Source organism: Lucilia sericata, unplaced genomic scaffold, assembly GCF_015586225.1.
Source record: "Lucilia sericata isolate MDLA Ls3-8-SP2 unplaced genomic scaffold, ASM1558622v1 Contig002396F_arrow, whole genome shotgun sequence".
NCBI lineage: Eukaryota > Metazoa > Arthropoda > Insecta > Diptera > Calliphoridae > Lucilia > Lucilia sericata.
Window position 1 is genome coordinate 1 of NW_023996193.1, and position 13349 is coordinate 13349.

The window sequence follows — 13349 nt, forward strand, 5'->3', positions numbered from 1 at the left end:
ATTAATATCGTAAAACTACAGTACCAAACTTAACAATAATAGTTTTAAATTGTATATTAAAAAATTATATGTCAAAGCCCTTGCTCCCGAGACTATATAATAGACAATTGTGCATACTATAGAATAGACCATAGTCCAGACTATATATCAGACTACAGTGCGCTTTATTGTTAAGCTCGACTTTAATAGTAGTCAATAGTCTGAACAATTTTTAGGGTCATGTAAGGGACTATAGTTTTATTTGAACTTCACTAAATATTTTAACCTTCTTCATTACATTCTTTATTTTTTTTTTTCTGATTTGTTTTGATTTTTTATAATAATTTATTGTTATTGCTCTTTTTTTCCAGCGATCTAGTCCAACGTCTTCATCAGAGGTGCGCGCCATGCAAGCACGTATACCAACCACATTTTCGTGATCCCGCAACGGCGCCGTTAAGAAAATTAAGTGTGGATTTAATCAAGACCTACAAGCATATAAATGAGGTAAGTCTTCCGAACAATTTCTTTTTTTCTACTTTGTATTGTAATACAATAAAATTCTAATCAAAACGAAATAAGTGAACAACATCAAATGCAAATGTTTAGAAAGAAATCGTTTTTCTATGAGTTGTTTTGAAGAACAAAAATTTAATTTTATACAATTACGATTTAAACGTGCTCTGCGTGGTTTGTATTTAGTTTTTGTTAAAAAATGGGTCAAGGGCATTTCTAAACTAACGGTCTTCAATTTTATTTAAATTTCTTAGTTTGTTCAATTGGGTTGTTGCTATTGTCGTTGTCATTGTCAACTGAACGACATGTGTCGATTTAATGATATACGGTTTGTGTTGTTATTCTTTTTTCTTTGTCTTTTTTTTCTATATTTTATTTCAATTTTTTAGTTTGTATATCGAAAATAATATACACACAAATAATGCTATGGCTCTTTGTACTGGGTATTTCGAAAATAATTAATACTTTGTGTATTGTTTGCTCCAAGTGCAAATGTAAGAAAAAAAATTGGTGTGGAAGAGAATCAAGGCTATTGCAACTTTAAGTTGAGTTCTTGTTCTGTTCTGGTTCATTTCAAGTTCAGTTCTGTTTCAGTACTGTTTCATTTCTAGTTCCACTTCAGTTCTAGTTCATTTCTAGCTCTGTTCTATTTCTGTTCTAGCTCTGTTCTATTTCTGTTCTAGTTCTGTTCTAGTTCTGTTCTAGTTCTGTTCTAGTTCTGTTCTAGTTCTGTTCTAGTTCTGTTCTAGTTCATTTCTAGCTCTGTTCTATTTATGTTCTAGTTCTGTTCTAGTTCTGTTCTAGTTCTGTTCTAGTTCATTTCTAGCTCTGTTCTATTTATGTTCTAGTTCTGTTCTAGTTCTGTTCTAGTTCTGTTCTAGTTATGTTCTATTTCTGTTCTAGTTCTGTTCTAGTTCTGTTCAGTTCTGTTCTAGTTCTGTTCTAGTTGTTCTAGTTCTGTTCTAGTTCTGTTCTAGTTCTGTTCTAGTTCTGTTCTAGTTCTGTTCTAGTTCTGTTCTAAGTTCTGTTCTAGTTCCTGTTCTAGTTCTGTTCTAGTTCTGGTTCTAGTTCTGTTCTAGTTCTGTTCTAGTTCTGTTCTAGTTTCTGTTTAGTTCTGTGCTAGTTCTGTTCTAGTTCTGTTCTAGTTCTGTTCTAGTTCTGGTTCTAGTTCTGTTCTAGTTCTGTTCTAGTTCTGTTCTAGTTCTGTTCTAGTTCTGTTCTAGTTTGTTCTAGTTCTGTTCTAGTTTTGTTCTAGTTCTGTTCTAGTTTGTTGTAGTTTCTGGTTCTAGTTCTGTTCTGTTTTAGTTCTGTTCTTGCCCTCTTCTAGTCCTGTTCCAGTTTTTTCTAGTTCAGTTGGTTAGATGTTTCTAAAAATCCTATAAAATCAAATTTTTTTCATTTTCTAATTTACATAAATATGCAGTTAAACTGTTTGTTGTCATTTATATTTCTCACATTTAAAATTTACTCTTGGAATAATAACAAACATTAAACCACCAAAAAAAGTGCAAAAAACATACTTCCAAAAAAATTAAAAAATATTTTTAAGAAAAACTGGATATACACCATTAACACGCTGTTGAATACTTTCATTTCCATAACACACCATAATGAAGTTAAAAATAACAATATCTATGATGATAATGATGTAAATAAAATATAATAATGATGAAGATGCTGCTGCTGTTTTTGGATTGTCGGTTGTATGTGTTTTTGGAGTGCAAATGACTGGCGCTAAGCATACGGTTTAATTTTCGTTGTTGTTTTTCTTTTGTTTGTTTTTGTTATTGTTTATTAATGGTAGACTTATAAAAATGGGCTCCAAATAGACCCATACACTCTCATGCATACACCACAATAACGCATTCTGTAATTTTCTCTTGTTTGCAAAACAAAAAAAACAAAAACGTTAGAAGGTGTTGGAATTTACTGGGTGGGGGTGGATGTGTTGTTGCTGTTATGAATGGGAGTGTGAAGTATGCTAGAGTGTATGTGTATTTTTGTGAGTTTGTTTTGGTTAATCAATTTGCAAGAGTTGTTGAGTGCAGCAGAGTTTTTACATTTTGTTTTGCAGATTTTTCGTTTGAGAAGCGTTTTTCTTGAACATGTTTACTTGAGCTCAAAACATAAGTTTGATGTTGCCAGATGATAGATTTTTTAAACTAAAGTACATATGTCTATGAAATGGAACTGCACTTAAAATAAACTAAAATTGAACTAGAACTGAACTAGAACTGAACTAGAACTGAACTAGAACTGAACTAGAACTGAACTAGAACTGAACTAGAACTGAACTAGAACTGAACTAGAACTGAACTAGAACTGAACTAGAACTGAACTAGAACTGAACTAGAACTGAACTAGAACTGAACTAGAACTGAACTAGAACTGAACTAGAACTGAACTAGAATTGAACTAGAATTGAACTAGAACTGAACTAGAACTGAACTAGAACTGAACTAGAACTGAACTAGAACTGAACTAGAACTGAACTAGAACTGAACTAGAACTGAACTAGAATTGAACTAGAACTGAACTAGAACTCAACTAGAACTGAACTATAACTAGAACTGAACTATAACTAGAACTGAACTATAACTAGAACTGAACTATAACTAGAACTGAACTAGAACTGAACTGGAACTAGAACTGAGCTAGAACTGAACTAGAACTGAACTAGAACTGAACTAGAATTGAACTAGAACTGAACAAGAAATGAACTAGAACTGAACTAGAACTGAACCAGAACTGAACTAGAACTAAACTAGAACTGAACTAGAACAGAACTAGTACTGAACTTGAACTGAACTAGAACAGAACTAGAACTGAATTAGAACTGAACTAGAACTGAACTAGAACTGAACTAGAACTGAACTACAACTGAACTACAACTGAACTACAACTGAACTACAACTGAACTAGAACTGAACTAGAACTGAACTAGAACTGAACTAGAACTGCACTAGAACTTAACTAGAACTGCACTAGAACTGAACTAGAACTGAACTTCAACTGAACTACAACTGAACTAGAACTGAACTAGAACTGAACTAGAACTGAACTAGAACTGAACTAGAACTGAACTAGAACTGAACTAGAACTGCACTAGAACTGAACTAGAACTGAACTAGAACTGAACTAGAACAGAACTAGAACTGAACTAGAACTGAACTAGAACAGAACTAGAACAGAACTAGAACTGAACTAGAACTGAACTAGAACTGAACTAGAACTGAACTAGAACTGAACTAGAACTGAACTAGAACTGAACTAGAACTGAACTAGAACTGAACTAGAACTGAACTAGAACTGAACTAGAACTGAACTAGAACTGAACTAGAACTGAACTACAACTGAACTAGAACTGAACTAGAACTGAACTAGAATTGTACTAGAACTGTAATATAACTAGATTTTGAAACGAACTAAAATATTTTTCCTCTACTTTTTACAATTTCTAGTTTGTTGTAGGGCATTTGAATTTCTCCATCTGGTAGCCCATAAATGTTAATCAATAAACATCTGCCTTGTTATACTAACAAGTTAAGCATAAAATTGTTAACATTTCATTTGCTAAGTGTTCTGGTTTTTCCTACAAATTCCAGTTTCCTTTTTAAAGTTTTGTTTATTTTAGCCATAATTTTATTAATATTTAAGACAAACACCTAGCATGGCCTAAACTTAATAAGGAAATTTTACTTAAAATTTTAAAGCTCTCAATTGTTCGCTCTCATCTCTGTAGCTGTTCTTTTGTTTATTATGCCCCCTAAAAATATGCTGCTGTAAATGTAATTGTTGTACACAAAAATTTAGCTTCCACTTTTTTGTTTTGAAAGAGAGAGAGAGAGTAACAGTTTCCGAATTTTACTTGTTGTTGTTGTTGGTAGATGAGAGAGAAGTTTACTAAAGACGCTTACGGCAAACGTTAACGTCAACTGCATTTGGCATACACCCATTTTTAAGCGTTTATCCCATATAAGTTTGGTTGTAAGAGTGTTTGTGTTTTGTTGCTGCTTCTGCTGCTACTACTACTTTTCCTGTATAATTTTGTAATAGCTAAGCAGACTTTTAGGCGCAACTCTAAAGTGTTACTCTTATATTCTCTTATTTCTTTAGTTTTTCTTTTATTTTTTCTGCTTCTTTTGTAAGTTTTGTTTATTATAATGTTTGCTTTCATAAATATTTCCTTGTTGTTTTTAATATTTAATAATAATATTGTTTTATTATTTATTTATTTATTTATTTTGTGTTTGTTTTTGTTGTTGCTGTCTACAGCATCACGTTTTTGTAGGTTCCTGTTGGTAGTATATCCCCCCCTTTTGGGGGCAAATGTTCGAGAGTTTGTTTATATCTCTCTCTCTTTGGTACTTCATGTGTTTGTTGCTTTTTTGTTACTTTCGTTTCTTTTGGTATATGTGCGATACATTTTTGTTGGTGTTTTTTTACTTATACATCTTTATTTTTCTGCTTTAGTCGCCATACACTCACACATACATTTACAGCCAGAATTCTAAATGTTCTACGGGTTAGCAACAACTTTTTTGCAATTTTTGATTTTTCATTGCATACTTTTATGGGTGAGCTTACACATACTCACTCACTTACGTGCTCGGTCGCTCGCTCGCTGCTCTCTTACATTCCTACATACAAAATGTAATGTATTAGTCGGTTGGTATAAGTAGAAATTGAAAAGTATAGAGAAGGGGAGGCCGGCTAGATGGCTGACTGACGGACTGACTCTTTAAAGAAGGTTTTTCTCTATAAAATTCAATGGTTATAGGGAAGAAAGTTTGGTTTGTTTAGTTGTCTAAATGGCTGGCTGTCAGACTGTAAGTAGAGAGTGTAAATGTATGTGTGTTTTTGTTGGCTGGCTGGCTGACTGGCTGGTTGCTTGTCTATCCATGGGTATCTTCTGTTTGACTGCTAGTTTTTGAATGTTGTTTTTTATTTTGTTCATTCTAGGCTCTTCGTTTTTTTTACCAAAGTATGGGTATGATGATTGCATTGTATACTTTCTTTTTGTTATTTAATTTCTGTTATGTTTTTTTTAATTGTGGCTGTATTTTCTTCTATTCCCTCAGACACATGCGCTTTTGCCTGTGTTTACATTTCTATATACAAAGTTTGCAAGTGAGTGTGTGTGTTTTTTAGCAAAAAAAAAAAAAAAAAAAAAAAAAAAACATCATAATAAAAACACACAAATTAAAGTTTTTGTTTTCACATACTCCTCGCTATCATTTGTAGATTTATTTGCCATTTTTTATCTGGAAATATTTTTCCTTTAGATGTTTCCTCTTTTTGTTAACTGCCGAGAATTTAGAGAAAAAATGATCCTGTTGCTGGATGAATATTGATTTTTTTAAAGGAGGGGAAATAGTACATAAATTAAAAGCAGAAACTTTAAAAAAAAGTTCCCGCAAAAACTCATGAAAAAAAGAAAATAAATTAACAATTTAAACAAACGAAATGTTGCCTATGTTTAGCTTTACCATTAAGATACTTAAAATAGGCTTTAATTTTATTTAAATTTGTATTGTCCACTTTTAGGTTTATTATTTCAAGTTTCTAAATGTTAATGCCAAAAATGTTGCATACTTTTAGGCGCTTTTTAATTAAACACTATGAAAATATAGTATATACAGAACAGAAACTGAAAAGAACTAAAACAAAACTATAGCTGAACTAAAACAGAATTAGAACAGAACTAGAACAGAACTAGAACAGAACTAGGACAGAACTAGAATAGAACTAGAACAGAACTAGAACAGAACTAGAACAGAACTAGAACAGAACTAGAACAGAACTAGAACAGAACTAGAACAGAACTAGAACAGAACTAGAACAGAACTAGAACAGAACTAGAACAGAACTAGAACAGAACTAGAACAGAACTAGAACAGAACTAGAACAGAACTAGAACAGAACTAGAACAGAACTAGAACTGAACCGAACTAGAACTAGAACTGAATTACAACTGTATTAGATCTGAACTAGAACTGAACTAGAACTGAACTAGATCTGAAGTAAATCTGAACTAGAACTGAATTAGAACTGAACTAGAACTGAACTAGAACTGAACTAGAACTGAACTAGAACTGAACTAGAACTGAACTAGAACTGAACTAGAACTGAACTAGAACTGAACTAGAACTGAACTAGAACTGAACTAGAACTGAACTAGAACTGAACTTGAACTGAACTAGAACTGAACTAGATATGAACTAGAACTGAACTAAAACTGAACTAGAACAGAACTAGAACAGAATTAGAACAGAAATAGAATAGAACTAGAACAGAACTGAACTAGAACTGAACTAGAACTGAACTAGAACTGAACTTAAACTGAACTAGAACTGAACTAGAACTGAACTAGAACTGAACTAGAACTGAACTAGAACTGACTGAACTAGAACTGAACTAGAACTGAACTAGAACTGAACTAGAACTGAACTAGAACTGAACTAGAACTGAACTAGAACTGAACTAGAACTGAACTAGAACTGAACTAGAACTGAACTAGAACTGAACTAGAACTGAACTAGAACTAGAACTGAACTAGAACTGAACTAGAACTGAACTAGAAACTGAACTAGAACTGAACTAGAACTGAACTAGAACTGAACTAGAACTGAACTAGAACTGAAACTAGAACTGAACTAGGAACTGAACTAACTGAACTAGAACTGAACTAGAACTGAACTGGAACTAGAACTGAACTAGAACTGAACTAGAACTGAACTGGAACTAGAACTGAACTATAAATAACTAGAACTGAACTAGAATTGAACTATAACTGAACTAGAACTGAACTAGAACTGAACTAGAACTGAACTAGAACTGAACTAGAACTGAACTAGAACTGAACTAGAACTGAACTAGAACTGAACTAGAACTGAACTAGAACTGAACTAGAACTGAACTAGAACTGAACTAGAACTGAACTAGAACTGACTAGAACTGAACTAGAACTGAACTAGAACTGAACTAGAACTGAACTAGAACTGAACTAGAACTGAACTAGAACTGAACTAGAACTGAACTAGAACTGAACTAGTACTGAACTAGAACTGAACTAGAACTGAACTAGAACTGAACTAGAACTGAACTAGAACTGAACTAGAACTGAACGAGAACTGAACTAGAACTGAACTAGAACTGAACTAGAACTGAACTAGAACTGAACTAGAACTGAACTAGAACTGAACTAGAACTGAACTAGAACTGAACTAGAACTGAACTAGAACTGAACTAGAATTGAACTAGAACTTTACTAATACTGAACTAGAATTTTTCTGCCTTTTAAGGTTAAAATATTATTTTCCAACTTGTTGCTAAACAAATTTATTTAATTTTATTGAAGTATTGAAGTTGACAGACAGCTTGTTTTTGGTAATAAATTGTTATATATTTTAATAAAATGTTATTTACACAAAAACTTGTGGGTCTTGGAAGATACAAAAACTATCGTTTAATAAACATTTTTCTTTCCTTTAAAGGTCTACTATGCAAAAAAGAAACGTCGTGCCCAACAGACACAAGGCGAAGATGATTCCTCAAATAAAAAGGAACGTAAATTATATAATGATGGCTATGATGACGATAATCACGATTATATAATTAAGCATGGTGAAAGATTTTTGGATCGTTATGAAATTGATTCATTGATAGGTAAGTTGGGAAAATGAATTTCCAAATAGAAATGCGTTTTATAATAAATCTATGTTTTTTCCATTAATAGGTAAAGGTAGTTTTGGACAAGTGGTCAAGGCTTATGATCATGAAGAGCAAGGTTATGTAGCAATAAAGATAATTAAGAATAAGAAACCGTTCCTAAATCAGGCACAAATTGAGGTTAAACTATTGGAAATGATGAATCGTGCAGATGCAGAAAATAAATATTATATCGGTAGGTTTAAACTTCCTCCTCAAGAAATATATATATATATTTTTTAACAAAACTTTTTCTTGTTGCAGTTAAACTTAAACGGCATTTTATGTGGCGCAATCATTTATGTTTAGTATTTGAATTATTATCCTATAATTTATATGATTTATTACGTAATACAAATTTTCGTGGTGTCTCATTGAATTTAACACGAAAATTTGCTCAACAGCTATGCACTGCTTTGCTCTTCTTGAGTACTCCCGAACTGAATATAATCCACTGTGATCTAAAACCCGAAAATATATTACTTTGTAATCCCAAAAGATCAGCCATAAAAATTGTTGATTTTGGCAGTTCTTGTCAATTGGGTCAAAGGGTAAGTTAACATTTCTAACGCTATTAAACTTTAAAATCACTAATATTTTCACTTTTCTCCTGATCAACAGATATACCAATATATACAATCACGTTTCTATCGTTCACCGGAAGTTTTATTAGGCATACCTTATGATTTGGCCATTGATATGTGGTCTTTGGGTTGTATTTTAGTGGAAATGCATACTGGCGAACCTTTATTCTCCGGCTGTAATGAAGTCGATCAAATGAATAAAATTGTTGAGGTCTTGGGTATGCCACCCAAATATCTGCTCGATCAAGCGCACAAGACTCGTAAATTTTTCGATAAAATCGTCTCAGATGGTTCGTATGTTTTGAAGAAAAGTCAAAATGGTCGTAAATACAAACCGCCTGGGTCACGTAAACTACACGATATACTGGGCGTCGAAACGGGCGGTCCGGGTGGTCGACGTATGGATGAGCCGGGTCATTCGGTAGCGGACTATTTAAAATTCAAAGACTTAATATTACGAATGTTGGATTTTGATCCGAAGACACGTGTCACACCGTATTATGCGTTACAGCATAATTTCTTTAAGCGTACCACAGATGAGGGTACCAATACGGGTGCTGGTTCGGTACAAACTGGTAGTATAGCAATATCTTCGCCTTCCGTTAGTTCAACATCATCATCGACGGCCGCTCTAGTGCCGGGTGGTCAAATGGTACCGGTTAGTGCGGTGCAACATTCAGAACAACAGAGTCATGGTAAGTTTTTATAAGAATTTTATTTTTTACTTTTATGTAGATTTCATTTCTTATTGAGTTTTTTTTTTCTTAAACGGATTTTTTTTTTTTCGAAGATTTGAGTTTAATTTCTATACAATTTTTTTATTTATTAAATATTCCAACTTAATTTTTATGATTTTAAAATTTTTCTTTAAAATTTTAACGTTTTAAAGTCATGTTTGAAAATTCGAACTTAATTTCGAATTTCAAAATTTCTTCCCAAACTGTTAAATTTTAGTTTACATTAAGAAAATATGTAAATTTAACATTTTCTTTGCGATTTCAATGTTTTAGGATATGTTCGAAAATTCGAACTTAATTTCGAACATCTAAAAATCACTATTAACCAATTAGTTTATTGTTTTATAAGAAATTACAAAAATTCTGCTGTTTTTGTACACTTTTGTACCAATTTCGGCAAGTTCGAAAATTCGAACTTAATTTTGAACATCTGAAAATGACTATAAACTAATTAGTTTTTATTGTTTTATAAGAAATTGTATAAATTTTGGACATTTTACCATTTTTTTAGTCACTTTCTGCAATGTTCGAAAATTCGAACTTAATTTCGAAATTCTATAATTCCTTCGAAAATCTTTAGTTTTTGTGTGCAAATTAAATACGTTTAAAAATTTAACGTTTTCTTTGAAATTTCAACGTTTTAGGACATGTTCGAAAATTCGAATTTAATTTCGAACATCAAAAAATCACTATTAACCAACTAGTTTTTATTGTCTTATAAGAAATTATATAAATTTTGAAAATTTTGTTACTTTTGAATCGTTTTTGCCATTTTCGAAAATTCGAACTTAATTTCGAAAGTTTTAATATTCATTCCAAAATGTTTACTTTTGTGTGCAATTGAAATACATCTAAAAATTTAATATTTTCTTTGAAATTTCAACGTTTTAGAACATGTTCGAAAATTCGAACTTAAATTCGAACATCTAAAAATCACTATTAACTAATTAGTTTTTATTGTTTTATAAGAAACTACAAAAATTTTCCATTTTTTGTACACTTTTGTACCAATTTCGGCAAAGTTCGAAAATTCGAACTTAATTTCGAAGTTCTAAAAATTATTTCAAATTGTTTAGTTTTAAACGTTTATAAAAAAATTATATAAATTTTGAAAATTTTTCCATTTTTAATTACTTTCTGCAATGTTCGAAAATTCGAAATTAATTTCGAATTTCTAAAAACCTGCCCAAATTCTTTAGTTTTCAGTCTACATTAGGAAAATATGCTAAATTTTTAAATTTTGTCGATTTTAAATCTTTTAAGACATGTTCGAAAATTCGAACTTAATTTCGAAAAGCTAAAAACCTGCTTTAATTCTTTAGTTTTTACACTGCATTAGGAAAATATGCAAAATTTGAAGTTTTTGTGGATTTTCAACCTTTTACTTCTAAAAATGTTTAGTTTTTAGTCTGCATTTGGGAAATATGCAAAATTTGATTTTTTTTTCTTACATATTTTGAACCTTTTAAGACATATTCGAAAATTCGAACTTAATTTCGAAAAGTTAAAAACCTGCTTAAATTCTTAAGTTTTCAGTCTACATTAACAGAATATGCAAAATTTGAAGTTTTTATGGATTTTCAACCTTTTGTGAGATGTTCGAAAATTCGAACTTAAATTCGAAGTTCAAAAATTCGAACTAAAGTGTTTAGTTTTTAGTCTGCATTTGAGAAAAATGCTAAATTTGTAGTTTTTTACTTATTTTGCACCTTTTAAGACAATTTTCATAAATTTCAATAATTTTCATTATACTGTAAGGAAATATATAAATTTTGTAAATTTAAGCTTTCTGAAGACATGATCGAAAAATTCGAACTTAATTTCGAACTTAGACGTGATATTGAAATCATAATTTTTAAAATTTTTTAAATTTAAAATTTTTTTATTTTTTTAATATTGAATTTTAACGGTTGCCCCTAAAAATAGGCAATTATTTGTAGCTTTATTACCTTCTTTACTAACCTCAAAAGTAGGCTATTAATGGTTAACCTTAAATGGTTATTAAGAGTTTGTTAAATTTGAGTTATTTGTTGTTGTTGTTGTTTTTTATAATTTTTGTATTTTACTTTTTTTTAAATATTTATTTTAATTAAAATTATGTTGTTTTATTATAATTATAAAAGTAGTTTATTTAGTAGTTTTTTTGTAAATTTAAAATTTTAAGAAATATAGTTAATTATAAAATATACAAATATTTTTCTTCTCTTTTTCTATTTCTATGTGTTAATTAAAAAACAAAATTTTGTAAACAAAACAAAAAAAAACATTGTAAAATTATAAACACAAACAAAAAACTGTAAAATTTATTTTTAAATTAAAAAAAAAAAAAAAAACTAAAACACTGTGCTTTATAATAAACAATATATAACAACCAAGATGATAGACGATGACCTGGCTTAATGGCAAGAGATCATTTTCTACCACAACAACAAATTCAACACTCAACATCATTAAAATCAGCATCATCAACATCTTCATCAACAACATCAATCGCTTCCTCAGGTTCGAATACAACAACAGCAGCTACCAGGAGTTTAATTAATAAAAATACAACAATTTCAACATTAACAACAACCTCAACAGCCAATACAATGGGTCAAACACTACCACCACAGCAACAACAACAACAAACACATCCTCAACATCAACAACAACAGCAACAATCAACACATGGTACTATACATCATTTGGTTTAAATTCTTAAACAATTCATCTTTTTTTTTTGCTTTGTTTTTCTGTAAAGTCCAAACTTTTTGAAATCTTGTTCATTTAACTTAAAAATTTCTATTTTTTCCTGTTTCTATTGTATATAAAATTTCTTTAATCCTGTTGTTTTTTTTTATATATACTTTTTCTATTGTGTTCAACAAAGAATGTATAAAGTTTTCTAAATTCCCCTTTTTGAGAAAAGTATAGTTGGCCTAAACAGAACCACTACTACTACCAACACCACCTTCAACTTCAACTCTACCATTATTACAGTTTAATGAACGATCTTGAATATTGTATAACCGGTTTAAGTGCATTTAATTGTTTATGTTTAAAAATAATAATTGTTTGACATAAACAACAGCGTATGTGTGTGTGTGGGTGTGTGCCAGCAAGCAACGTTTTGGTTATTTAATAAATTATTAAAAACAATTAAAAAAAAAAACATTAAAACATAACGTTTTAAAACGTCAAGTGTAGCATATTATTATTATTATTGTAGTTTTTAAGTATTTCAATATTTATATTTATAAAACAAAAACAGAAGTAACAAATTCCTTTTATTTCTATATAAGTTAGACAATTTTAGTTATTTATTTAAATTTAGTTTAAAATTACTTTAAAGATTTAATTTTAAGTTGATTTAAAAATTACTTAAGAGTTTACTTAAGAAACCAAAAGTTAGTTTTTAAAAATTTAATAACCATTTCAAATATTTTCGCTTTTGCAAGTTTACTTCTATTTCTTAACTTTTTCATATAATTTTTTTTTTTTAATAAAATTTCAAATTTATTACAAATTCTAATAAATTTTTTATAAATTTCCTACAAGTTTTCTTTATTTATTTCTCAATAAGCTTATTTAGCTTAGAATTTTAAACGAATTTGTTTGTTTACTTTGTACTACTAAGTTTAAACTTAAATTTTTATACAAATTCATTGCTAAGCATGGTTCTAAAGTTATTTTCTTAACATTTCATCTCGAATTACAGTAAAATCTTAAATGTTTTTGTCTTTTTTATGAAAAGTTGTTTTAAAATATTTCAAAAATCTTAATGTTTCTTATATATAACAATCTTCAACATCGTTTTAAACAAAAAACTATTAAGAAAATT

General features: G+C 29.9%; 1 protein-coding gene across 1 annotated transcript in view; it reads left to right on the top strand.

Moving 5' to 3' along the window:
• Positions 1–350: 350 nt before the first annotated feature.
• LOC119613874 (serine/threonine-protein kinase minibrain-like) overlaps positions 351–13349 on the top strand; it is a gene marked incomplete at its 5' end in the record, with an annotated part of 31764 nt that continues 18765 nt past the window's right edge. The window contains 6 exon segments of the mRNA XM_037969945.1: positions 351–407; positions 409–486; positions 7992–8163; positions 8234–8401; positions 8470–8756; positions 8827–9484. Coding sequence (XP_037825873.1) covers positions 351–407; positions 409–486; positions 7992–8163; positions 8234–8401; positions 8470–8756; positions 8827–9484 — 1420 coding nt within the window.